The sequence below is a fragment of the Mytilus californianus genome, unplaced genomic scaffold (genome assembly GCF_021869535.1).
Source record: "Mytilus californianus isolate M0D057914Y unplaced genomic scaffold, xbMytCali1.0.p SCAF_11, whole genome shotgun sequence".
Taxonomy (NCBI): Eukaryota; Metazoa; Mollusca; class Bivalvia; order Mytilida; family Mytilidae; genus Mytilus; species Mytilus californianus.
In genome coordinates, this window is record NW_026262593.1 from 68,776,893 (window position 1) to 68,804,332 (window position 27,440).

The 27,440-nt window shown below is 32.1% G+C and overlaps 1 protein-coding gene and 3 long non-coding RNA genes across 16 annotated transcripts in view; 2 read left to right on the forward strand and 2 right to left on the reverse strand.

Annotated features, from left to right (window-relative positions):
* The window catches only part of LOC127720585 (synaptobrevin-like), a 70,509-nt gene that overhangs the window by 505 nt on the left and 42,564 nt on the right, over window positions 1–27,440 (reverse strand). For 4 of the 12 annotated variants that reach the window (XM_052227248.1, XM_052227246.1, XM_052227251.1 and 1 more), the window contains one exon: window positions 21,018–26,715. In XM_052227248.1, coding sequence (XP_052083208.1) covers window positions 26,578–26,715 — 138 coding nt within the window. In that variant the 3' untranslated portion in view covers window positions 21,018–26,577. Of the gene's footprint in view, window positions 1–2,720; window positions 5,407–21,017; window positions 26,716–27,440 lie in introns of those variants that run through there. The other 8 variants (XM_052227258.1, XM_052227252.1, XM_052227257.1 and 5 more) reach the window with 5 other exon arrangements.
* On the forward strand, window positions 77–21,954 carry LOC127720589 (uncharacterized). The gene is made up of 2 exons (XR_007990886.1): window positions 77–214; window positions 21,737–21,954. It is a non-coding gene; the product is annotated as an uncharacterized LOC127720589 (long non-coding RNA).
* Window positions 8,235–14,281, reverse strand: LOC127720586 (uncharacterized). Its single transcript, XR_007990883.1, has 2 exons — window positions 13,841–14,281; window positions 8,235–8,278 (listed from the first exon to the last, which is right to left on the reverse strand). It is a non-coding gene; the product is annotated as an uncharacterized LOC127720586 (long non-coding RNA).
* On the forward strand, window positions 9,155–12,579 carry LOC127720588 (uncharacterized). Of its 2 annotated transcripts, XR_007990885.1 has the most exons (3): window positions 9,155–9,368; window positions 11,484–11,590; window positions 12,460–12,579. It is a non-coding gene; the product is annotated as an uncharacterized LOC127720588 (long non-coding RNA). The 2 variants fall into 2 exon arrangements; XR_007990884.1 differs by lacking the exon at window positions 9,155–9,368 and having other exon boundaries at window positions 11,324–11,590.

Genomic DNA, 27,440 nt, shown 5'->3' on the forward strand with positions numbered 1-27,440 from the left:
CACTTAGAGCAAGTTAACCCATCTTCATAAACTGAGCAAGTCAACCCATGGCTGCAAACAGAGCAAGTCAACCAATGGCCATTAACACAAAGGTGGAAATGCAACTTATTGTCACCCAAAGGGGGCAAGCTAGCCCATGGCCACACAAAGGGATGAAAGTCAACCCATAGCCAAACCGAAGGGGCAAGTCAATAAATGGCCCCAAAGGGGGCAGGTCAACCCATGGTCACAGAGGGCAAGTCAACCCATTGCCACACAAGTTTTTGTCACTTTTTTTTGTATAACACTGAATACCAATCTGCCTTTGTTATTCATTAAGAAAAATTCGTAAGGGTTCCACGGAACCCAGTGTCTCGCCTACTTTTGCTGTTAGTCGCAGGCTCAACAAAAATGGGGAAAAAATTATAAAAAATTTTCCTCTAGATACTATCTTTTGATTGTAAGAAGCTTCTATCCAAGTTTGGTAAAAAAACCTGGATGGTTTATGAATCTAATAAATGTTTTAAAAACTTTAACTGCAGACTGTATTTCAGTAATGTTAACTGGAAGAAAAACTAAGTCCATTTATAAGAAATATACGGAAAAACAGGAAATAAATTTTTACAAAACTTCCTTCTAGATACTAGCTTTTGATCATAAACAAGCTTCTGTCTAAGTTTGGTAGAAATCCATGATAGTTTAAGAAAGTTATTGAAATTTAAAAAAACTTTAACCACAGAGTGAATGTAATGTTATTTGGCAGAAAAACTCATTCCATTTATAAGTAAAATACGGATAAACAGGATGTTTTTTTTACAAAATTTACTTCTGGATACTATCTTATGATCATAAACAAGCTTCTGTCCAAGTTTGGTAGAAATCCAGGATAGTTTAAGAAAGTTATTAAAATTTCAAAAACTTTAACCACAGAGTGAATATTTGTGGACGCAGCCGCCGCCGCCGACGGAATGTAGGATCGCTATGTCTCACTTTTGCGACAAATGTTGCACACTCGACAAAAACCTAAAGAAACATTAAATGTCCCCTCTCAAATAGGAAAGATAGACATTTTAGAAGCTTTATTCATCCTTGTGTCCATTCCCCTTAAGGATGCAGCTGTACAATACATGGACAACAAATTTTCTTTATGAATGGTACTTCACTTATAGTATTTGTTCTGCTTATATTAAAGGCAAATGAAAAAATCTACATTTTGTAGAATCATCTGCACTGTCCGTACCCAAGAAATTAACAAAATTAATATCAAATATAAATAAAACCCTCAAATTTTGAGATTAATTCTACATTCAAATTTTTAACAGATACCTTTTCTCTATCATAGAACTGAACAGTTAAGTATCACGCATACAGTTAATCAACTCTGTATGAAGAATAAAAATATCTAAAATATTTGCAAAAACTAAGGAAAAACAAAACAAAACAGTTCAATCATTTTCAGAGTACATTCAAAATAATCACATTCATACAAATTTACATTTGGATTGATAATCAGGAACGTTCAAATCCTCACTTAAAAATTTACATGAAAATAAATAGAACAGGAATATGCTACCTACTACAAAATTATCCTAGTGATATACATGTACATGTAATTCTTTTAAAAGTAAATATACATACACTCTATTCTGATGATGTGATTAAATGAAGTGGGACTGACAAGAAAAAATTCTACTAAATAACATTGCACCATCCTAATGACTGGACCTGATAAATGTAATCCCTAGTTTCACTATCTACTTTTATTTTCATTAATGATTTAGGTGGTAATTTATTTTTACTGGAAACTCAGTCTGTTCTGCATTAAATGTTTTTAAGAATGTATTTAGAATCTGCTTAAATTTTGGTAAATGACCTTTTATGAGCTATTGAAGTCTTATATGAAAAGAAAAATGGGTGTTATGGGGCAAAATATTTTACCCTGTACCGTAGGAAAAAAACCAAGGAGTCCGAAAATCTGACAAAAATTCCTAAACCTGACCTAAGTACATCCTTAAATAACATTAACAGATGTAATTTAAAGGTTCTATTAATTTTTGCTTTTAATCAAATTCTTAGAAGAAATTTGCTGATGTCTGACAGACATTCTGAATGACTGCTGTATAAACTTCAACTTGTCAGGTTGACAAAAACTAGTGTCTAATCCATTTGTCTTTTGAACAATAAAATATGTTTAAACTAACCAGTCATGTATTTTTTTTTTAAATTTTGTTAGAAATATCTTGTATATCTTGGAAGAGAAACATTTTGCCATTGAGTTAGTCCAGACTAAATAAAACAGATATTTGTGTCTTAAATATTTTCCTCAAACATTCTGTACATTCGTCATTTATTCTTCCAATAGCTATAATCAAAAAAGGGTCATTTCTTATTAATAACTTGTATATAATGGTTTTACATCATTAATGTCTCTCCATAAAACATCATATACAATTTAACTTCTAATATATATATGATTCCAAATGGACATTATTTGCTCAATGATAAAAAGCACACAGCTTGACATATCATATGTTCATCTTTTCAATACATGTTCAAGGTTTCAAAGGATTTCTGTGAATGAGTTTTTCTAACATACTATATACAATAGTGGAGAATGAGAAACATGTTGTTTCAGCATTCAATAAAGTCCAATTTCATTTCCTCCACATTCATCATATATACTTACTTTTGAAAGAAAATGTTCTACAATATGTTTTTTTACTGTGAATTATACAGATATATTAAATGTTGATTTGGAAAAAAATATTTTATTTTAATACTACTAATATTACTTTTATCCCTGCAAAATTGTTTCTTTTAATCCCTTATAGTTGCACAAATGTTATGCAAATTTAAAATAAAAAAAGAAATAACAGGATAGATCCAAGGATTAAAGAGGTTGAAGATACCAAGATTGGTTAAGGACATGATATATTCCTTGCACAAATTACATGCAAAGATTTGCATTGAACATAAGGCAAATAAATACAGCCATTATAAATGTACATAATTACAGGGTTGATTATAATAAGCACTGGATCAACAATAAATAATCTGTCATCAAAATTAACAATAAACTTTCAATTGTAAGCATACAATAAATTATAACATTCATATCTTTACTTGTGTTTACCACACTTAAGCTAACAAGAACTTAGAAACACATGTACTAAAAATGTATGATATATATTAATTTGATAAAGTCTCAAACTTATTTGCCCATCTTAAAAGTGTTTATTTTTGCTTCATCAAATAAAATACAAGAATTTATATTAAAAATAATCATTAAATTATATTAAATAAATGAATAATCTATGGGAAAAAGGTGATTCCAGAGTATAAAATCTAAACCAGTCATACATATATGTTAATAACAATATTTCATTTCATCAAGATCGTTTTGCTCTTTTATCGAAATAATTTTAATTTGTATCTATATTTCTTTAAGATTATTCTGCTTGACAGCTTAAATTGATAACAGAATTTTGTTTTATACCTTGAAGGACAAATTAGCAGCACTTTTAAACACCTTGATAATACAAACAAAATGTGATTTTAACTATCAAATCTTTCTATTACTATCACAACCAAGTCGCATAAATTAAGTAAGCAACCCAATTAAACAGATAATCAACAAGTCATGGCCTTTGACAAGGGTTATCATATTCTCCAATAGTCACAATGGTTTGCCTTGGTAATCACACAATCAAATATTCAAGTATGACTCTATACTCATGCACAATTTGTGGTTAATCTTGGGAATGAAAAAATGCTTTCATCAAAGCCTAATGAAGAACCTCAATAACGATCAATTGTCATTTCAAAATTAAGAGATCAAGAAAAATCATTCACAAAAGAAATAGTTGTTTAAAATGTTCTGATTAACTTATAACATTACAAAATGGTCAGATCTTTCAACCATTGTTGTTGGGTAGATGGCAAGATGCTGCTTTAAAATTGATTTGATCAGCTTCCCTCATTTATTTTTTTACTTTTTTGCTCAGTAAATGATCTGGTTAATGTTAATTTATAAAACTGTTTAATTCTTTTTACTTCAGATGTTGAGTATATATCTTTGGCCATACAGGCATAATTTGTGTGAAAAACTAAAACATAAAAAGAAACGCTTTTTAGTATTTAGCAAGTTTTTCAGTCAAGTTTAAATTGAGTAATCATAAAAGGTTTTGGCATATTAAAAATATGATTCTGATTATCCTCCATTACTCAGCAAAAATGCATATCTAACACTATTGAATATAACAGTATTGAAGAGTTATCTAACACTATTGAGTATAACAGTATTGAAGAGTTATCTAACACTATTGAATATAACAGTATTGAAGAGTTATCTAACACTATTGAATATAACAGTATTGAAGAGTTATCTAACACTATTGAATATAACAGTATTGAAGAGTTATCTAACACTATTGAATATAACAGTATTGAAGAGTTATCTAACACTATTGAATAGAACAGTATTGAAGAGTTATCTAACACTATTGAATATAACAGTATTGAAGAGTTATCTAACACTATTGAATATAACAGTATTGAAGAGTTATCTAACACTATTGAATACAACAGTATTGAAGAGTTATCTAACACTACAGAATAGAACAGTATTGAAGAGTTATCTAACACTATTGAATACAACAGTATTGAAGAGTTATCTAACACTACAGAATAGAACAGTATTGAAGAGTTATCTAACACTATTGAATATAACAGTATTGAAGAGTTATCTAACACTACAGAATAGAACAGTATTGAAGAGTTATCTAACACTATTGAATATAACAGTATTGAAGAGTTATCTAACACTATTGAATATAACAGTATTGAAGAATTATGCATGTACTAAATAAAAAGATTTGCCGACATGAATAAATAATTCTTCTTTGATAATATGTTCTTTGTGACAATAGTCATGGAATATATATGTCTAAAGTCTGTTTATATGCTTGGTACAAATGTTGTAATATATCATGGTGTTCTTCTGGCAAAACTTAAATTCACTTTTAAGGGCACAAACGGTGTTTCAAAGGGAAAATGTAAAATTGTCAAAATTGTTAGCAAAACCACGATCCAACTATTTCATGACACTTGACAGATCAATAGTCAAGAATACTTAATTATATCTTATATATATATATATATATATATATATATATAGATATAAATAATAACCATATATTGCATGGACAAAACTCATGCTACAAGCATTATGTTTAGTTTAAAAATCCCTAACAAGGATCACGGAATGTGTACAAATTTGTTTCATGTATATCAATTACATATTTCTAGTTTTATGATTGTAAGATGGAGAGTGAGATGAGATGACTGTAAACAACTATCTACAACAAAATGTTTCTTATTCCAATATTTCTTCTCTTCCTCATCACTTGTTATCCTCCACTGCCCATACTGAAAAACATAAAAGACAGGATTATTTTCAGTCAGAATTGGAATGACTTTTCTTGGATTTAAAAAAAATATTTTCAAGAAATCTATGTTTACCTCATGCATATAACAATTGACTCTAGGGACTTTTTCTTCACCTGGATCTATAAACAACAATGGCCAATGTATACCAACTGACCAATATAAAATAAAATAGGGACTTTTTCCTTCACCTGGATCTATAAATAACAATGGCCACTGTATACCAACTGACCAATATAAATATTCTTTAAGCAGGGTTTCTCAATCATTCCTATCAGGTTTGAAATTATTTACTTTTCTATAAAAATGAGAAGATGTGGTATGATTGCCAATGAGACAACTCCACCAGAGACCAAATGACATAGAAGTTCACGACTATAGGTCACTGTACAGCCTTCAACAATGAGCACAACCCATACTAGATTTGTTTCACGACAGAAATATGAAAACTGAAAAATCAGAACAAAGAATTGCCTGATACCGCTAATTTTTACAGCTTATCAGAATAAAATCAAACACTCTTGAAGTATTACATACATTAATAATGACAAATCTGCAGCTCATTATTCATGTGCTTACAGTAAGAACCTATGTTGCATAATTGCTGCCACATATCAAACTCTATAGCATGAAACAAGGAATAAATGCATATTTACATTCCTATACAGAAATGGCTTCATAGTTTCAGAGAAGACCAGTCAAAGAAATATAATAAAATGCTTCACTGAGCGCAGCCTGATACGACCGCAGAGGTCGAACCCTGAACAGTTGGGGCAAATTTGGACACAATTATCAAGCTTGATACTGTCGGAATTTGGATTGTGATCAAATTTTTGACATAATATAGGTTTCTGACACAAAATAAATGTGGTCAAAGATCTTATAAATCCATTGCGCAATACTGTGCAATTGAAGATTTCTTCTTGAAACTTTAATTTTAAAAATTTTGAAAAAAAGTATGAATCCCTTAAAAATCCCCCGCCCCTCCCCAACTTTTTGAAACCCCCCTCTGAGCAATAACCCCAAAACTCAATCCCAGCCTTTCCTTTGTAGTATGGAACCTTGTAGTACAATTTCAGAGAGATCCATACACTTACACACAAGTTATTGTCTGGAAACTAGAAAAATGCTTATTTTTTTGCCCCTTTTTGGCCCTTAATTCCTACAATTTTGAGGCAATTACCCCCAAAATCAATCCCAGCATTCCCTTTGTAGTATGGGACCTTGCAGTGCAATTTCAGAGAGATCCATACACTAACACACAAGTTATGTCTGGAAGATTTTTGGCCCCTTTTTGGCCCCATATTCCTCAACTGTTGGTACCATAACCCCCAAAATCAATCCCAACCTTTCTTTTGTGGTATTGAACCTTATGGTAAAATTTCATAGAACTCCATTCACTTAAACTAAAGTTAGAGTGCGAAAACCAATTTGTCTTCGGACGACGACGACGACGCCAATGTCATACCAATATACGACCGCAAAATTTGTTTGCGGTCGTATAAAAATGGCTTGTTTTGGGCCCCTAATTCCTAAACGGTTGGGACCATCATCCCCAAAATCAATTCCAACTTTCCTTTTGTGGTGTTGAACCTTATTAAAAAATTTCATAGGATCCATTCACTTAAACTAAAGTTATTGTCCGGAAACCAATGTGTCTTCGGACGACGAAGCAGACGAAAACGACATCATACCATTATACGAACTCAAAAAAATGTTTGCGGTCGTATAAAAATTAACCAGTCAGAATCAAGAATTGTATCTGTCAGCCATATTTTCAACAGGACATTTAGTATTTGAATCTATAATTCTCCATAAGTATTTTTTGGTTTGGTTTAGATTGCCTCTGTAGCTTTAGAGAATAAAATGCTCCATTGGGGCGCAGCTTGATACGACCGCAGAGGTCGAACACTGAACAGTTGGGGCAAGTATGGACCCAACATTCAAGCTTGATACAGCACTGAATTTGGATTGTAATTAAATATTTGACACAGCATAGGTTTCTGACACAGAATGAAAGTGGTCTAAGAACTTAAAAAGTTTTAATTTACCTATTCAAACCATATCATTATTATTTGCTTTTATATATAAATCAGAAATAACCAATTTAAAATGGAAAATTCTAAAGAAAAAAAAGGAAAAAAAAATCCTCCCCCCCCCCCAAATTTTTTGAACCCCCTTATGATTCATCACCCCCAATCTCAATCCCAGCCTTCCCTTTGTTGTATGGTACCTTGCAGTACAATTTCAGAGAGATCCATACACTTGAACACAAGTTATTGTCTGGAAACTTTTTGGCCCCAAATTCCTAAACCTTTAGAGCAATTACCCCCAAAACTCAAACCCAGCTTTTCCTTTGTGATATGGAACCTTGCAGTACAATTTCATAAAGATCCATACACTAACACACAAGTTATCGTCCTGAAACTAGAAAAATGCTTGTTTTTTTGCCCTTTTATGGCCCCTTATTCCTAAAATTTTGAGGGAATTACCCCCAACATCAATCCCAGCCTTCCCTTTGTGGTATGGTACCTTGCAGTACAATTTCAGAGAGATCCATAAACTTGAACACAACTTATTGTCTGGAAACTAGAAAAATGCTTATTTTTGGCCCCTTTTTGGCCCCTTCTTCCTAAGCTTTTTGGTCAATTACCCCCAAACTCAATTCCAGCTTTCCCTTTGTGATATGGAACCTTGTAATACAATTTCATAAAGATCCATACCCTTACACACAAGTTATTGTCATGAATCTAGAAAAATGCTTGTTTTTTGCCCCTTTTTGGCCCCTAATTCCTAAAATTTTGAGGCAATTACCCCCAAAATCAATCCCAGCATTCCCTTTGTGATATGGAACCTTGTGATACAATGTCAGAGAGATCCATACACTAACACACAAGTTATTGTCATGAAACAAGAAAAATGCTTGTTTTTTGCCCCTTTTTGGCCCCATCCCAGCAAACACACAACATTTTAAAAACATTTTTTAAATGTCATATGGACGTCTCTCACAAAATATTTCAATAAGATATCATTTAAACATAAAAAAAATGTTTATTTTATTGTTTTCGAAATGTTTTATTTCTAACATTTAAGTAAAATGTTTTTACAACATTAACAAAATATTATTTGCTAATATCTTTTATTCATGTCCTCAAACATTGTTCTAAAATATCCCGTAGATATTTTATAATATAAAAAAATGATATTTTCTTCAATTGGTATTTTATATTTTAACAACATTTAAAGTAAATATTTTCCAAATATCCAAAAAACATTCTGCAAAAAAATGTTTTACAGAAAATATAGTTTTGCTATTTGCATAAAATGTTTTATAACGTAAAATTAAAATGTTTTACATAAAACATCTGAAAAATATCAGCTAAATGTTTTCTATAAAATATTCTGATATACACATTACTTAATAGTCTTACTGATATTTTATTCAACATTTTACGGATATAAAATAACATTTTATTTAAACTTTATTCACAACCCCACAAACAACGTTTTTGGGAATTAGCTCGTTTTTTTTTAGGATAAGATATAGTACTACATTTCATCAATATCATGACAAGCAAGATACTATGGTTGAAATCCTTAATTGATATCTTGAAGATCCTTGAAGTCAGATTTTATTCCTTCTTATATTAAAATTCAAAAGAGTCAACATTAAATTAAGCAATAATGTATTAATAAACAATCACCTTTCTTTAATATTTATTAATTTCGTTCGTGTATATTTTAGAAATTAAGAAATGAAAACTGTAACTGTACTAAGTTCAATTTTCGTATCGTTTATATGCCTTACGGAAACCCGACCTTTTCCGGAATCGACTTTTGTTTTATCACCGGAAATGATTTTGAAATTTGAATTTCGAAACGAAGACAGGATATCAACAAAGAGAGCCAAGAAAATTGTTTGTTACGCGATATATAATCACTTGGTAAGAATGATTAATCTGTTAAGATGAAACTTGTGCATTCATTGTGTGTGTTCAATCATAATCGGAACCAAATTACATCTGTTTCTGGAGGTGCGGATCAAGGTTTTGAAAAAAGGGGGCCCTGCCCAAGGCAAGCAAACGTTTGGAGTGATACTTGTAAATAGTCTATACATTTATCTTATAATTAGCTCCATAAGGGGGTCGGGGCCCCTAAATCCGCCACTGTTCAAGCATCTACGTACACCAATTATGAATTTGTTCATTGATATAAAAAAATTATAAGGATATGTGGCTTGTGTATGTGTTTGATTGCCAATACACCTTATCGCTATTTGTCCGCCATTACTGGCCATGGACATCAAAAAAGTTCCTGTAAAATGTTGACGTCATATTAGAAAATATTTGACACCACAATTGAAAGCAATACACCTTATCGCTATTTGTCTGCCATTAGGCATTACTGGACATCACACAACTGTCACAAGTTCCCTTAAAATTTTGATGTCATCATAAAAAATATCTGATACCACAATGGAAAAGTGATTGTTGTTTGACGTCAAAAGTTCAAGCAGGATAGATTCTCAGGTCAAGGGGGAATAGCGATAAGGTGTATAATGTATGACGTATGCTGACGTAAAATGTTCAAGCAGGACAAATTTCCAAATACTGAAATAGCAATAAGGTGTATGAGACAGCTATCCACCAGAATTCAAATGACTTGGATAAAAGAAATTATAGGTCACTGTACGGCTTTCAAAACAGAGAAAACCAATGCCATATACATGTAGTCCACTTTGAAGCCTTGACAAACAAATGTTAAATTTTTCTCAACACAATTGAAACAAAACTGCCTACATTAAATACACATTATGAAAAAGAAATTTGACAGACTTAAACCAACAACAACTATTGCAATAACTCAATACCTTGTTTCCGAGGCACACAAACAAGCAAGTTACAATAACACTCATATAAGCACCATTTGAATATGGAGATTTTTTTTTCTAGTAAAATCAGTGTATGTATGTACAGTTGAACCTCGTTGTGTCGAAGTCGAAGGGACCGGACCAAAGTATTCGACACATCCGAGGTTCGACTCATCCGAGGTCAAGTGTGTCGTCATAAATTTGGAATGCATGAAATACGGTATGATTTGTGTAAACTAGATACAATGAACAGTGTGCCTTTTTTCGATATGACACTTTATGATTGTGTATTCAATCTCCATTTTTGTTCCTTCATAATAATTAAACACACAAGTACAGATAAAAATCATGCACAAATAAAATCAATAGTCTACACAAATATTTACAAAGGTCAGTCACTATAAATTATGAAATCACTCGCGGAACGAATTAAGTTATGAACGGTCTCTGGTGAGCCAGAGGTCGTCTGCTTTACATTAAATTATCATGAATTTATCATAATTGTTCTAATCCTTTTATTTATTTTAATTAATGAGTTTTAAATCTAACCATTCATTTTATCTCAGCTTGGGTCATTTAAATTGATTTTGTTTTTATCTGATGTGATAAATGTTCAACACACTAACATTCCGCTTGAACGATCAACCAAAGGTGTTAATTACCGGTCACCATAAACATGTCATTTTAACTGTTATACAAACAAGTATGTTTACTCAGCTTTAATCTCTTTTGAAAATGATTAGGTTACATAAGAAATACATCCGATTTGAATTTTTATCATTAGGTCTGCATCTTTTATGAATTCTTACTTTCGAACTTCGAGTCATCGGGGTCAATTTACATGAATTTTACATCGACGGGACTATAAAATTTACTCGACTTAACCGAATATTCGAATCAACCAACTTCGACTCATCAGAGGTTATTATGCATTGATCAAACAGGAATTTTACTGGGACCGAGAAATTACTTCGACTCATCCGAGTTTTCGACACAACCGAGTTCGACACAACAAGGTTCGACTGTATTTGCAAAACAGTAAATCAAATTTCCCTTAACAGCTTAATGAACATTACAAAGACTATGTAAGACTTCAGTACAAGCAAGATAATATAAACTGTTGCTTAAAATTATATTTATTGCTTCATACACACAATGTACATACAATGTATCTTTTATTTTTGAACAGGAGCTAAAAGAAAAGCCACAAAGGACAAGTTCAATATGCAGGTTTACAATTTGGTGGCGCAGGTTCTTTGGAATGTCTACAACCTTTCAGGAGAATTTTTTTTTGAAGTAAGATTTTCATACAGAATTACTGTTATTCCATATTTAATTCAAATATTTAGCATAAACAATGCATTACATTCAAGATTAAGGGCATACAATACAGAAAAGATATCTGGATATTTGAATAAATTATTTTTTTTGTGACAAAATAGAAACAAGTTGTTTATTTAAATCAATCTTTTAGTCCAACAGTGTGCTTTCATAAACATCATATTTGTTTTCCTTTGAAGTATTTCAAATACATATAAACAGCTCATTTAATGACATCTTTGTGTTCCTCGGAAGTTAAGTTATATTATTATCATCATTGCGAAAACAATGCGTAACACTTCGATAAGTTATTATATGCCTATAGTATACTTCTAGGACTGTATCATATGCCCTTAGATACAAATGACAAGTTATAAAATATGTCACTCTACAGAGTTTAACACTTAAAAAGGACAATAAGATGTTTAATGACATTATGTAGCAGGGCTTTTAAAGGCCCCTACATGATACAATGCATTTAATGAAAACTAAAAAAAAAAACAAGAAAAACAACAGCCTGATTTATACAAAACAATAAAAGAAAAAAAATATGATGGACAACAATCAACGAGTATAATGAAATAAGACTCTTGACTGGACACATATCTAGTCTAAAGTTTTTTATGTGTTTTTTTTTTAATAACTAAATGAAGTTCAGCGTGGCATATTGCTCTCTCTTAACACCGTCAGCCATTTATCGTCCCCTTCCGACAGACTATCATGGTTATTTGTTTCAAAACTTTAAAGGGGAGGGGATGTATATCCTTCAGGCAAGGTGAATTGTTCTATAATACAGGAATATGCAAGAAGTTTATATATGAATGTAAGATATTTTTTTTTTTCAGAAGCATGGCACAGCAAGAAAAAGATATAAGACACTACAAGACATTCCAAGTGATTTTGAATAAGACAATTGATTGACTTTTTCAATGTATTCTTAAATAAATCAAATAGTTGATGTAAAATGGTGTTTTGTTCTCATCTCTTCAGCCAATTATCAATGATTATTGACTTAAGATGTAACCCTATTAGAAGTGTAGCGTTTTAGTTTAGAAAGAGAAGTTGTATTGAAAAATCTTAATTTGGGACACAAGTTTTAGTCAATGTAACTTGAACTTAAAAATGTGTATAATGTTTGCATAATGTCCAATGGCATATATGTCATGCATGTTCAGGTTGACATATGCATGATGTGTATAAGATAGGTAATAAAAGTTGAGAGTGAAAAACTAAACATTATACCATTGTGGTTGGAATGTGGGCTTTCTTGCACTGTCTTTGTCTGTCCACCTATATTTGTCGGATTTTGTCCAACAAATATTTTCATCACTGTTTTTCCCAAAACTGCTGATAAAGATGAGTTCATATTTAATGAGCTGCTTGATAGTGATGAACTGTGATGTGTGAACATTTTTGTATCTGGCACCTGTTTCCTGTTTGCTTATACATTGTATTTCAAAATGTTGAATGTTCTCAATTTTTCATTACTTTAATTAGTAATGCTGATGAACAGAATGACTTCATATTTGGTAAGTGGCTTGACCATGATGAGTTGTGTCTGCCATTTTGGATGTGTCAAAATTTGTAGATACTTCTTGTTTTTAGAGACTTTGAATTGTGAATTTCATATATGCTTAGCAAAACAACTGATTTATTCTTGTTTGTATATAGAATTAATCACTGTGTATAAATTAATTTAACTAATGATTTGTTATTTAAAAAAGCAGGAAACTCAATCAAAAGTACAGACATTTTTATATTGATATGATCTAGATATTAACCAAAAACATCTTCTTAAAACATTTTGAAAACATTTTTTAGGCACAGTCTCACTTGCAAGAAAACATCCAAAAAACATTTTTATAACATAATTTGATGTTCATGATGTTTTTCAAACGTTCAGAAAATATTTCTAGAAAATATTTTTTAAAAGATTATCAAAATGTTTTATACACCATTGTTTTTCACATTATCATGATATTTCTTTACAACATTTTAATTATATTATGCAAATATTTTAGAAAATATATTAGAAAACGTTTTAGCGATATATATTCTACCATACATTTAATGTTTTTCTCACGTTTTTTTGTGATATTTTCATGACATTAGACACAACATTTTAAAAACATTTTAAAGATGTTTTTGTGTTTGCTGGGATATTCCTAAAATTTGGAGGCAATTACCCCCAAAATCAATCCCAGCATTCCTTTTGTGATATGGAACCTTGTGGTACAATGTCAGAGAGATCCATTCACTTACACACAAGTTATGTCTGGAAGTTACAAAAATGCTTATTTTTGGCCCCGTTTTGGCCCCCAATTCCTTTACTGTTCATACCATAACCCCCAAAATCAATCCCCACCTTCCTTTTGTGGTATTGAACCTTTTGGTAAAATTTCATTGAGATCCATTCACTTAAACTAAAGTTAGAGTGCGAAAACTAATGTGTCTTCAGACGACAACGACGACGCCAACGTCATACCAATATAGGACCACAAAAATTTTTTTCCGGTCGTATAAAAAAGTACATTGGGAGATTTTTCATTATTAAATAGAACCTGTGTAGTATCATTGCCTCATGTATGTCACCTGGTCAATACAAAATGAGGAATCTCTTAAATATGTCTCCTAATTATCCTTTCTATTAAGTTTGAAAGGATTTGGCTTGTAATTTAGAGTGTACTGATCCGGGTTAAGGATAACTGACCGCCAACATACCGAAAACGGTCAAACTTACCAAAGAAAAAATACATGACCAAGCACGATATGATCGAGTTTTTAGCCCTTGAATCGCCTAATAACAGGTATAACCTATATATCGGTGGAAAGCATATGGACTGGGCAACAAAAGTTAAGTACTGAATAAAGTGCACAGATCCGGATTAAGGATTATTGATTGACAACATACCGAAAACGGCCGACCCGTAGCTAAAAAAAATACATGACCTAGCACGATATGATCGAATTTGCACCCTTGAATCTTCTAAAAAAACAGGTATACCCTATATATCCCAAGACAGCTAATATACTGGGCAACAAAAGTTAAGTATTGAATAGAGTGCACTGATCCGGGTGTGGGATTACTGAGTGTCAACATACCGAAAACGGTCGAACTTACCAAACAAAAAAATACATGACCAAGCACGATATGATCGAGTTTTTAACCCTTGAATCCCCTAATAAAAGGTATATCCTATATATCCTAAGAAAGCAAATGGACTAGGCAACAAAAGTTAAGTACAGCATAAAGTGCACAGATCCGGATTAAGGATTATTGATTGACATCATACCGAAAACGGCCGAACCTAACCTAATAAAAAATACATGAGAAGCACTATATGATCGAGTTTTGCACCCTTTAATTCTCTATAAACAGGTATACCCTATATATCCCAAGACAGCTAATATACTGGGCAACAAAAGTTGAGTATTGAATAAAGTGCACAGATCCGGGTTAAGGATTATTGACTGACATCATACCGAAAACGGCCGAACCTAACCTAATAAAAAATACATGACCTAGCACGATATGATCGAGGTTTTAGCCCTTGAATCGCCTAATAACAGGTATAACTTATATATCCGAAGAATGCGAATGGACTAGGCAACACAAGTTAAGTACTGAATAAAGTGCACAGATCCGGGTTAAGGATTATTGATTGACAACATACCGAAAACGGCCGAACCGTACCTAAAAAAAAATACATGACCAAGGACGATATGATCGAATTTGCACCCTTGAATCTTCTAAAAACAGGTATACCCTATATATCCAAAGACAGCTAATATACTGGGCAACAAAAGTTAAGTATTGAATAGAGTGCACTGATCCGGGTTAGGGATTACTGAGCGCCAACATACCGAAAACGGTCGAACTTACCAAAGAAAAAATACATGACCAAGCACGATATGATCGAGTTTTGCACCCTTGAATCCCCTAATAACAGGTATATCCTATATATCCTAAGAAAGCAAATGGACTAGGCAACAAAAGTGAAGTACTGCATAAAGTTTACAGATCCGGGTTACGGATAATTGATCGACAACATACCGAAAACGGCCGAACCTAACCTAATAAAAAATACATGACCAATCACTATATTATCGAATTTGCACCCTTGAATCTTCTAAAAACAGGTATAACCTATATATCCCAAGAAAGCTAATATACAGGGCAACACAAGATAAGTATTGAGTAGAGTGCACTGATCCGGGTTTAGGACTACTGAGCGCCAACATACCGAAAACGGTCGAAATTACAAAAGAAAAAATACATGACCAAGGACGATATAATCGAGTTTTAACCCTTGAATCCCCTAATAACAGGTATATCCTATATATCTAAAGAAAGCAAATGGACTAGGCAACAAAAGTTATGTACTGAATAAAGTTCGCAGATCCAGGTTAAGGATTATTCATTGACAACATACAGAAAACGGCCGAACCTAACCTAATAAAAAATACATGACCAAGCACGATATGATCGAGTTTTGCACCCTTGAATCTGCTAATAACAGGTATACGCTATATATCCCGAAAAAGCTAATATACTGGCCAACAAAAGTTAAGTATTGAATAGAGTACACTGATCCGGGTTAAGGATTACTGGGCGCCAACATACCGAAAACGGTCTAACTTACCAAAGAAAAAGTACATGACAAAGCACAATATGATCGAGTTTTTAGCCCTTGAATCGCCTAATAACAGGTACATCTTATATATCCTAAGAAAGCAAATGGACTGGGCAACAAAGGTTAAGTAATGAATAAAGTGCACAGATCCAGGTTAAGGGTAATTGATTGACAATATACCGAAAAAGGCCGAACCTAACCTAAGAAAAATACATGACCAAGCACGATATAATCGAGTTTTGAACCTTTGAATCGTCTAAAAACAGGTAAACCCCATATATCCTAAGACAGCTAATATACTAGGCAACAAAAGTTAAGTATTGAATAGAGTGCACTGATCCGGGTTAAGGATTAATGAGTGCCAACAGACCGAAAACGGTCGAACTTACCGAAGAAAAAATACATGACCAAGCACGATATGATCGAGTTTTTAGCCCTTGAATCCCCTAATAACAAGTAGATCCTATATATCATAAGAAAGCAAATGGACTGGGCATTAAAAGTTAAGTGATAAAAAAAGTGCACAGATCCGGGTTAAGGATTATTGATTGACAACATACCCAAAATGACCGAACCGAACCTAAAAAATACATAACCAAGCACGATATGATCGAGTTTGGAACCCTTGAATATTCTAAAAAAGGTATACCTTATATATTCCAAGGAAGCTAATATACTGGGCAACAAAAGTTAAGTATGGAATAGAGTGCACTGATCCGGGTTAAGGATCACTGAGCGCCAAATTACCGAAAACGGCCGAACTTACCAAAGAAAAAAATACATGACCAAACAAGATTTGATATAGTTTTGAAATCTTGAATCACTTAATAACAGGTATATCCTATATATCCTAAGAAAGCAAATGGACTGGGCAACAAAAGTTAAGTACTGAATAAAGCGCACAGATCCAAGTTAAGGATTATTGTTTAACAACATACCGAAAACGGCTGAACCTAACCTAAGACAAAATACACGACTAAGCACGATTTGATCGAGTTTTGAACCCTTAAATCCTACCATTATATATCCCAAGAGAGCTAACAGACTAGGCAACAAAAGTTAAGTATTGAATAAAGTGGACTGATCCGGGTTAAGTAGTACTGAGCACCAACATACAGAAAACAGCCGAACTTATCAAAGAAAAAATACATGACCAAGCACGATTTGATCGAGTTTTTAGCCCTTGAGTCCCCTTATAATAGGTATATTCTATATATCCTAAGAAATCAAATAGACTGGGCAACAAAAGTTAAGTACTGAAAAAAGTGCACAGATCCAGGTCAAGGATTATTGTTTGACAACATACTGAAAACGGTTGAACCTAACCTAAGAAAATATACATGACCAAGCACGATTGGATCGAGTTCTGATCCCTTGAGTCTCCTAATAACAGGTATACCGTATATATCCCAAGAAAACGAAAAGACTGAACAACAAAAGTTCAGTATTGAATAGAGTGCACTGATCCGGGTTAAGGATTATTGTTTGACAACATACCGAAAACGGCCGAACCTAACCTTAGAAAAAAATACATGATCAAGCACGATTTCATCGAGTTTTGAACCCTTGAATCCTCTTATAACAGGTATATCCTATATTTCCCAAGAAAGCTAATAGACTGGGCAAGAAAATTTCAGTAACTATTGAATAGGGTGCACTGACCCGGGTTAAGGATTACTAAGCGCCAACATACCGAACGCGGCAGAACTTACCAAAGAAAAAATAACTGACCAAGCAAGCATGGTTTGATCGAGTTTTAAACCCTCGAGTCCTATAATAACAGGTATATCCTATATATTGTAAGAAAGCAAATGGACTGGGGAACAAAAGTTAAGTACTGAATAAAGCGCACAGATCCAGGTTAAGGATTATCGTTTGAAATCATACCGAAAACGGCCGAACTTACCAGAGAAAAAATACATGACCAAGCACGATTTGATCGAGTTTTCAAACCCTTGAGTCCCCTAATAAAGGTATATCCTATGTATCCTAAGAAAGCAAATGGACTGGGCAAGAAAAGTTAAGTACTGAATAAAATGCACAGATCCAGGTTAAGGATTATTGTTTGACAACATACCGAAAACGGCCGAACCTAACATAAGAAAAAACACATTAAGAAGCACGATTTGATCGAGTTTTAGATCCTTCAATCCTCTAATAACAGGTTAATTTAGCGTATATATCCCAAGAAAGCTAATAGACTGGGCAACAAAAGTTAAGTATTGAATAGAGTACACTGATCCCGGTTAAGGATTACTGAGCGTCAACATACCGAAAACGGCCAAACTTACCAAAGAAAAAATAGGATTATTGATTGCCAACATACGGAAAATGGCCGAACCTAAACCAAGAAAAACTACATGATCAAGCACGATTTGATGAGTTTTGAACCATTGAATCCCCTAATAACAGGTATATCCTATATATCCTAAGAAAGCAAATAGATTGGGCAACAAAAGTTAAGTATTAAAAGAGAGCGATGATCCGGGTTAAGGATTACTGAGCGCCAACATACCGAAAACGGCAGAACTTACCAAAAAAAAAAACATGACCAAGCACGATTTGATCGAAGTTTGAACCCTTGAATCCCCTCATAACAGGTATACCCTATATATCATAAGAAAGCAAATAGACTGGGCAACAAAAGTTAAGTACTGAATAAAGTGCACAGATCCGTGTTTAGGATTTACTAAGAAATTCAATACTATACTATCTACTAGCTATTTATTTAAAAACATCATAATCCCTTGGATTCAGCCGAGACTAAAAGGCATGTACCCCTACTGAAATGTGCTATACAATATGGCTTTTTCAGATAATGTATACGACATACAAACACAGATCATAAACCCTAGGATTCTAGAACAGCTGATACTTGCAATGATATACTCTTGTTGTAATGTATAGAATATGGCTCTTTCGATATTTCATACAACATTTTACGTCGTAATTCGATACTATCCTCATGTAGTACTTTCCAATAACTATTTATTAAAAAACAGTTCAAAATCACTGGGATTCTAGAACAACCAAGCCTCGCAAGCATGTATCCATATTGTTGTATTGAATATAAGTTTTACTTAAATTCATAAGGCATTTTTCTACTCGAACATGGCTTTTTATCGATATTTCATACAACATATTTCGTGTTAAGAATGTTTCGCTAGTAATTTGATTCTATCCCAATGTAGTGCTGATTATAAGCTTTTTATCAAACTATAGACCATAATCGCTAGGATTCTAGAACCTAGTACCTTTGTTACAAATAAAGGATTGTAAAGTACGCGGTTTTATTCTCCAAAATTGATCTGCCAGACAGGGGTGCGGACTATAGAGTATGATAAGCAAGAAATGAGGAAAAAATCAATTTCGTGAGGTGGTTTGTTTACATTATGCCATGTTTGTTACTGATATTGTAGAGGGCGCTCTTATCATTTTTAAAACTAATAGTCTTACCTAATCAATATCAATATGTTATTTTTATGCATTATCCCCCAAATTTATAGATATAAGATGTGGTATGAGTGCCAATGAGACAACTCTCCATCCAAGTCACAATTTGTAAAAGTAAATCATTAGAGATCAAAGTACGGCCTCAACACGGAGCCTTGGCTCACACCGAACAACAAGCTATAAAGGGCCCAAAAATGGCTAGTGTAAAACCATTCAAACAGGAAAACCAACTGTGTAATCTATATGAAAAACAAGAAACGGTAACACTTATGAGCCACATCAACAAACGACAACCACTGAACATCAGGTTCCTGACTTAGGACAGGTGCAAACAAATGCAGCGGTTATGTACTGATAAATTTAAAAATTAAATGCTTCATTACAAATTTCTCATTTCTTTTCATTGCATTGCTTGAAATCTGCTTGAATTAAACAGAACAAATAAAGTATAAAGTCAACCGAGATCCAGCTTACGATGTATGAACTACAAAATGAAACGGTTATTCATTCCATTTGGTGTTTCATACTGACGCATGTGTTTTGCTTTAGCTTAAGATTATTCAAACATTACTGTGATAGATATATTAAACATTATTTTACACAAGGATGGAACTGCTTAACTTTCAAAGTCGTATTCTAGTGATATCTTTCAAGTACGGATTTACCGTACACACTCACTGGATTTATTTTCTTTTTACACATGCTATTCAAACTTCCGGTTTGAACATACACGATTTCTTAATTATTTTTTGTGTGATTTTTACTTATTTTAACACTCGTGGAGTGTTGTAGAATCATTTACAAGCAGTTTCAACTTCTATTTGATGATGGAATACAGTTTTTTTTCCATGAAAATACCACTAACGACCACACACGATTTGAAATTACAGGAGTTTCAGTAGACATTTTCTAACAGTTACAAAAAGGTTTTTTACCTGAAATTTCGTGGGGAGAAGGGTGTGTGGACAATGTACTGGTGCTAACTATACAAGTCCTATTACGGTATATGATATGGCTTTTTTCCATATTTTATACATTTTTCGTCTTAAGAATGAAGAGATTTTCCAGCATGTACCCTATTGCAAAGTATAGAATATGGCTTTACTCGGTATCGGGTACCCCACATGACAAATAATGGTAAAATATTTGTAAAAATAATGTTATTGATAAATGATTTACTTCATTTGACTTTAACAGTAGCTACAAAATCGATCTTTGCCCTAATTCAAATGTCACATGATAAAAGTCTTCTGTATTGCCTAGCATGGTATCCAACAGTACAAGATAATGGAGGAGGTTTAATATCATAAGTGAAGTGAAGCTTATATACAGCTTTAATCACAATATACAGGACATGTATAACAAAATCTACATAATCAACAACAAAGTACTCATCAATGTCAGTAACCAAAGACAAATAATTCACTCTTTTCAATTTCTTTCAGCAGATATTGGATTACATTTGTTTGTTATTGTACATTACAGCTTTTGGATTTTGCTCTTTATCACCTGCTCAAAAACAGAACAAGTTAGTCCTTGGCCAAAAACGGAGTAAGTCAACAGATGGCCACGCTTATATACAGCTTTAATCACAATATACAGGACATGTATAACAAAATCTACATAATCAACAACAAAGTACTCATCAATGTCAGTAACCAAAGACAAATAATTCACTCTTTTCAATTTCTTTCAGCAGATATTGGATTAAATTTGTTTGTTATTGTACATTACAGCTTTTGGATTTTGCTCTTTATCACCTGCTCAAAAACAGAACAAGTTAGTCCTTGGCCAAAAACGGAGTAAGTCAACAGATGGCCACACTTAGAGCAAGTTAACCCATCTTCATAAACTGAGCAAGTCAACCCATGGCTGCAAACAGAGCAAGTCAACCAATGGCCATTAACACAAAGGTGGAAATGCAACTTATTGTCACCCAAAGGGGGCAAGCTAGCCCATGGCCACACAAAGGGATGAAAGTCAAACCATAGCCAAACCGAAGGGGCAAGTCAATAAATGGCCCCAAAGGGGGCAGGTCAACCCATGGTCACAGAGGGCAAGTCAACCCATTGCCACACAAGTTTTTGTCACTTTTTTTTTGTATAACACTGAATACCAATCTGCCTTTGTTATTCATTAAGAAAAATTCGTAAGGGTTCCACGGAACCCAGTGTCTCGCCTACTTTTGCTGTTAGTCGCAGGCTCAACAAAAATGGGGAAAAAATTATAAAAAATTTTCCTCTAGATACTATCTTTTTGATTGTAAGAAGCTTCTATCCAAGTTTGGTAAAAAAACCTGGATGGTTTATGAATCTAATAAATGTTTTAAAAACTTTAACTGCAGACTGTATTTAAGTTATGTTAACTGGAAGAAAAACTAAGTCCATTTATAAGAAGTATACGGAAAAACAGGAAATAAATTTTTACAAAACTTCCTTCTAGATACTAGCTTTTGATCATAAACAAGCTTCTGTCTAAGTTTGGTAGAAATCCATGATAGTTTAAGAAAGTTATTGAAATTTAAAAAAACTTTAACCACAGAGTGAATGTAATGTTATTTGGCAGAAAAACTCATTCCATTTATAAGTAAAATACGGATAAACAGGATGTTTTTTTTACAAAATTTACTTCTGGATACTATCTTATGATCATAAACAAGCTTCTGTCCAAGTTTGGTAAAAATCCAGGATAGTTTAAGAAAGTTATTAAAATTTCAAAAACTTTAAGCACAGAGTGAATATTTGTGGACGCAGCCGCCGCCGCCGACGGAATGTAGGATCGCTATGTCTCACTTTTGCGACAAATGTTGCACACTCGACAAAAACCTAAAGAAACATTAAATGTCCCCTCTCAAATAGGAAAGATAGACATTTTAGAAGCTTTATTCATCCTTGTGTCCATTCCCCTGCAGCTGTACAATACATGGACAACAAATTTTCTTTTTGAATGGTACTTCACTTATAGTATTTGTTCTGCTTATATTAAAGGCAAATGAAAAAATCTACATTTTGTAGAATCATCTGCACTGTCCGTACCCAAGAAATTAACAAAATTAATATCAAATATAAATAAAACCCTCAAATTTTGAGATTAATTCTACATTCAAATTTTTAACAGATACCTTTTCTCTATCATAGAACTGAACAGTTAAGTATCACGCATACAGTTAATCAACTCTGTATGAAGAATAAAAATATCTAAAATATTTGCAAAAACTAAGGAAAAACAAAACAAAACAGTTGAATCATTTTCAGAGTACATTCAAAATAATCACATTCATACAAATTTACATTTGGAATGATAATCAGGAACGTTCAAATCCTCACTTAAAAATTTACATGAAAATAAATAGAACAGGAATATGCTACCTACTACAAAATTATCCTAGTGATATACATGTACATGTAATTCTTTTAAAAGTAAATATACATACACTCTATGCTGACGATGTGATTAAATGAAGTGGGACTGACAAGAAAAAATTCTACTAAATAACATTGCACCATCCTAATGACTGGACCTGATAAATGTAATCCCTAGTTTCACTATCTACTTTTATTTTCATTAATGCAGTGATTTAGGTGGTAATTTATTTTTACTGGAAACTCAGTCTGTTCTGCATTAAATGTTTTTAAGAATGTATTTAGAATCTGCTTAAATTTTGGTAAATGACCTTTTATGAGCTATTGAAGTCTTATATGAAAAGAAAAATGGGTGTTATGGGGCAAATTATTTTACCCTGTACCGTAGGAAAAAAACCAAGGAGTCCGAAAATCTGACAAAAATTCCTAAACCTGACCTAAGTACATCCTTAAATAACATTAACAGATGTAATTTAAAGGTTCTATTAATTTTTGCTTTTAATCAAATTCTTAGAAGAAATTTGCTGATGTCCGACAGACATTCTGAATGACTGCTGTATAAACTTCAACTTGTCAGGTTGACAAAAACTAGTGTCTAATCCATTTGTCTTTTGAACAATAAAATATGTTTAAACTAACCAGTCATGTATTTTTTTTTTTAAATTTTGTGAGAAATATCTTGTATATCTTGGAAGAGAAACATTTTGCCATTGAGTGAGTCCAGACTAAATAAAACAGATATTTGTGTCTTAAATATTTTCCTCAAACATTCTGTACATTCGTCATTTATTCTTCCAATAGCTATAATCAAAAAAGGGTCATTTCTTATTAATAACTTGTATATAATGGTTTTACATCATTAATGTCTCTCCATAAAACATCATATACAATTTAACTTCTAATATATATATGATTCCAAATGGACATTATTTGCTCAATGATAAAAAGCACACAGCTTGACATATCATATGTTCATCTTTTCAATACATGTTCAAGGTTTCAAAGGATTTCTGTGAATGAGTTTTTCTAACATACTATATACAATAGTGGAGAATGAGAAACATGTTGTTTCAGCATTCAATAAAGTCCAATTTCATTTCCTCCACATTCATCATATATACTTACTTTTGAAAGAAAATGTTCTACAATATGTTTTTTTACTGTGAATTATACAGATATATTAAATGTTGATTTGGAAAAAAATATTTTATTTTAATACTACTAATATTACTTTTATCCCTGCAAAATTGTTTCTTTTAATCCCTTATAGTTGCACAAATGTTATGCAAATTTAAAATAAAAAAAGAAATAACAGGATAGATCCAAGGATTAAAGAGGTTGAAGATACCAAGATTGGTTAAGGACATGATATATTCCTTGCACAAATTACATGCAAAGATTTGCATTGAACATAAGGCAAATAAATACAGCCATTATAAATGTACATAATTACAGGGTTGATTATAATAAGCACTGGATCAACAATAAATAATCTGTCATCAAAATTAACAATAAACTTTCAATTGTAAGCATACAATAAATTATAACATTCATATCTTTACTTGTGTTTACCACACTTAAGCTAACAAGAACTTAGAAACACATGTACTAAAAATGTATGATATATATTAATTTGATAAAGTCTCAAACTTATTTGCCCATCTTAAAAGTGTTTATTTTTGCTTCATCAAATAAAATACAAGAATTTATATTAAAAATAATCATTAAATTATATTAAATAAATGAATAATCTATGGAAAAAAGGTGATTCCAGAGTATAAAATCTAAACCAGTCATACATATATGTTAATAACAATATTTCATTTCATCAAGATCGTTTTGCTCTTTTATCGAAATAATTTTAATTTGTATCTATATTTCTTTAAGATTATTCTGCTTGACAGCTTAAATTGATAACAGAATTTTGTTTTATACCTTGAAGGACAAATTAGCAGCACTTTTAAACACCTTGATAATACAAACAAAATGTGATTTTAACTATCAAATCTTTCTATTACTATCACAACCAAGTCGCATAAATTAAGTAAGCAACCCAATTAAACAGATAATCAACAAGTCATGGCCTTTGACAAGGGTTATCATATTCTCCAATAGTCACAATGGTTTGCCTTGGTAATCACACAATCAAATATTCAAGTATGACTCTATACTCATGCACAATTTGTGGTTAATCTTGGGAATGAAAAAATGCTTTCATCAAAGCCTAATGAAGAACCTCAATAACGATCAATTGTCATTTCAAAATTAAGAGATCAAGAAAAATCATTCACGAAAGAAATAGTTGTTTAAAATGTTCTGATTAACTTATAACATTACAAAATGGTCAGATCTTTCAACCATTGTTGTTGGGTAGATGGCAAGATGCTGCTTTAAAATTGATTTGATCAGCTTCCCTCATTTATTTTTTTACTTTTTTGCTCAGTAAATGATCTGGTTAATGTTAATTTATAAAACTGTTTAATTCTTTTTACTTCAGATGTTGAGTATATATCTTTGGCCATACAGGCATAATTTGTGTGAAAAACTAAAACATAAAAAGAAACGCTTTTTAGTATTTAGCAAGTTTTTCAGTCAAGTTTAAATTGAGTAATCATAAAAGATTTTGGCATATTAAAAATATGATTCTGATTATCCTCCATTACTCAGCAAAAATGCATATCTAACACTACAGAATAGAACAGTATTGAAGAGTTATCTAACACTATTGAATATAACAGTATTAAAGAGTTATCTAACACTATTGAATATAACAGTATTGAAGAGTTATCTAACACTATTGAATATAACAGTATTGAAGAGTTATCTAACACTATTGAATATAACAGTATTAAAGAGTTATCTAACACTATTGAATATAACAGTATTGAAGAGTTATCTAACACTATTGAATATAACAGTATTGAAGAGTTATCTAACACTATTGAATATAACAGTATTGAAGAGTTATCTAACACTATTGAATATAACAGTATTAAAGAGTTATCTAACACTATTGAATATAACAGTATTAAAGAGTTATCTAACACTATTGAATATAACAGTATTGAAGAATTATGCATGTACTAAATAAAAAGATTTGCTGACATGAATAAATAATTCTTCTTTGATAATATGTTCTTTGTGACAATAGTCATGGAATATATATGTCTAAAGTCTGTTTATATGCTTGGTACAAATATTGTAATATATCATGATGTTCTTCTGGCAAAACTTAAATTCACTTTTAAGGGCAAAAACAGTGTTTCAAAGGGAAAATGTAAAATTGTCAAAATTGTTAGCAAAACCATGATCCAACTATTTCATGACACTTGACAGATCAATAGTCAAGAATACTTAATTATATCTTATATATATATATATATATATATAGAGAGAGAGAGATATAAATAATAACCATATATTGCATGGACAAAACTCATGCTACAAGCATTATGTTTAGTTTAAAAATCCCTAACAAGGATCACGGAATGTGTACAAATTTGTTTCATGTATATCAATTACATATTTCTAGTTTTATGATTGTAAGATGGAGAGTGAGATGAGATGACTGTAAACAACTATCTACAACAAAATGTTTCTTATTCCAATATTTCTTCTCTTCCTCATCACTTGTTATCCTCCACTGCCCATACTGAAAAACATAAAAGACAGGATTATTTTCAGTCAGAATTGGAATGACTTTTCTTGGATTTAAAAAATTTTTTTTCAAGAAATCTATGTTTACCTCATGCATATAACAATTGACTCTAGGGACTTTTTCTTCACCTGGATCTATAAACAACAATGGCCAATGTATACCAACTGACCAATATAAATATTCTTTAAGCAGGGTCTCTCAATCATTTCTATCAGGTTTGAAATTATTTACTTTTCTATAAAAATGAGAAGATGTGGTATGATTGCCAATGAGACAACTCCACCAGAGACCAAATGACATAGAAGTTCACGACTATAGGTCACTGTACAGCCTTCAACAATGAGCACAACCCATACTAGATTTGTTTCACGACAGAAATATGAAAACTGAAAAATCAGAACAAAGAATTGCCTGATGCCGCTAATTTTAACAGCTTATCAGAATAAAATCAAACACTCTTGAAGTATTACATACATTAATAATGACAAATCTGCAGCTCATTATTCATGTGCTTACAGTAAGAACCTATGTTGCATAATTGCTGCCACATATCAAACTTTATAGCATGAAACAAGGAATGAATGCATATTTACATTCCTATACAGAAATGGCTTCATAGTTTCAGAGAAGACCAGTCAATGAAATATAATAAAATGCTTTACTGAGCGCAGCCTGATATGACCGCAGAGGTCGAAACCTGAACAGTTGGGGCAAATTTA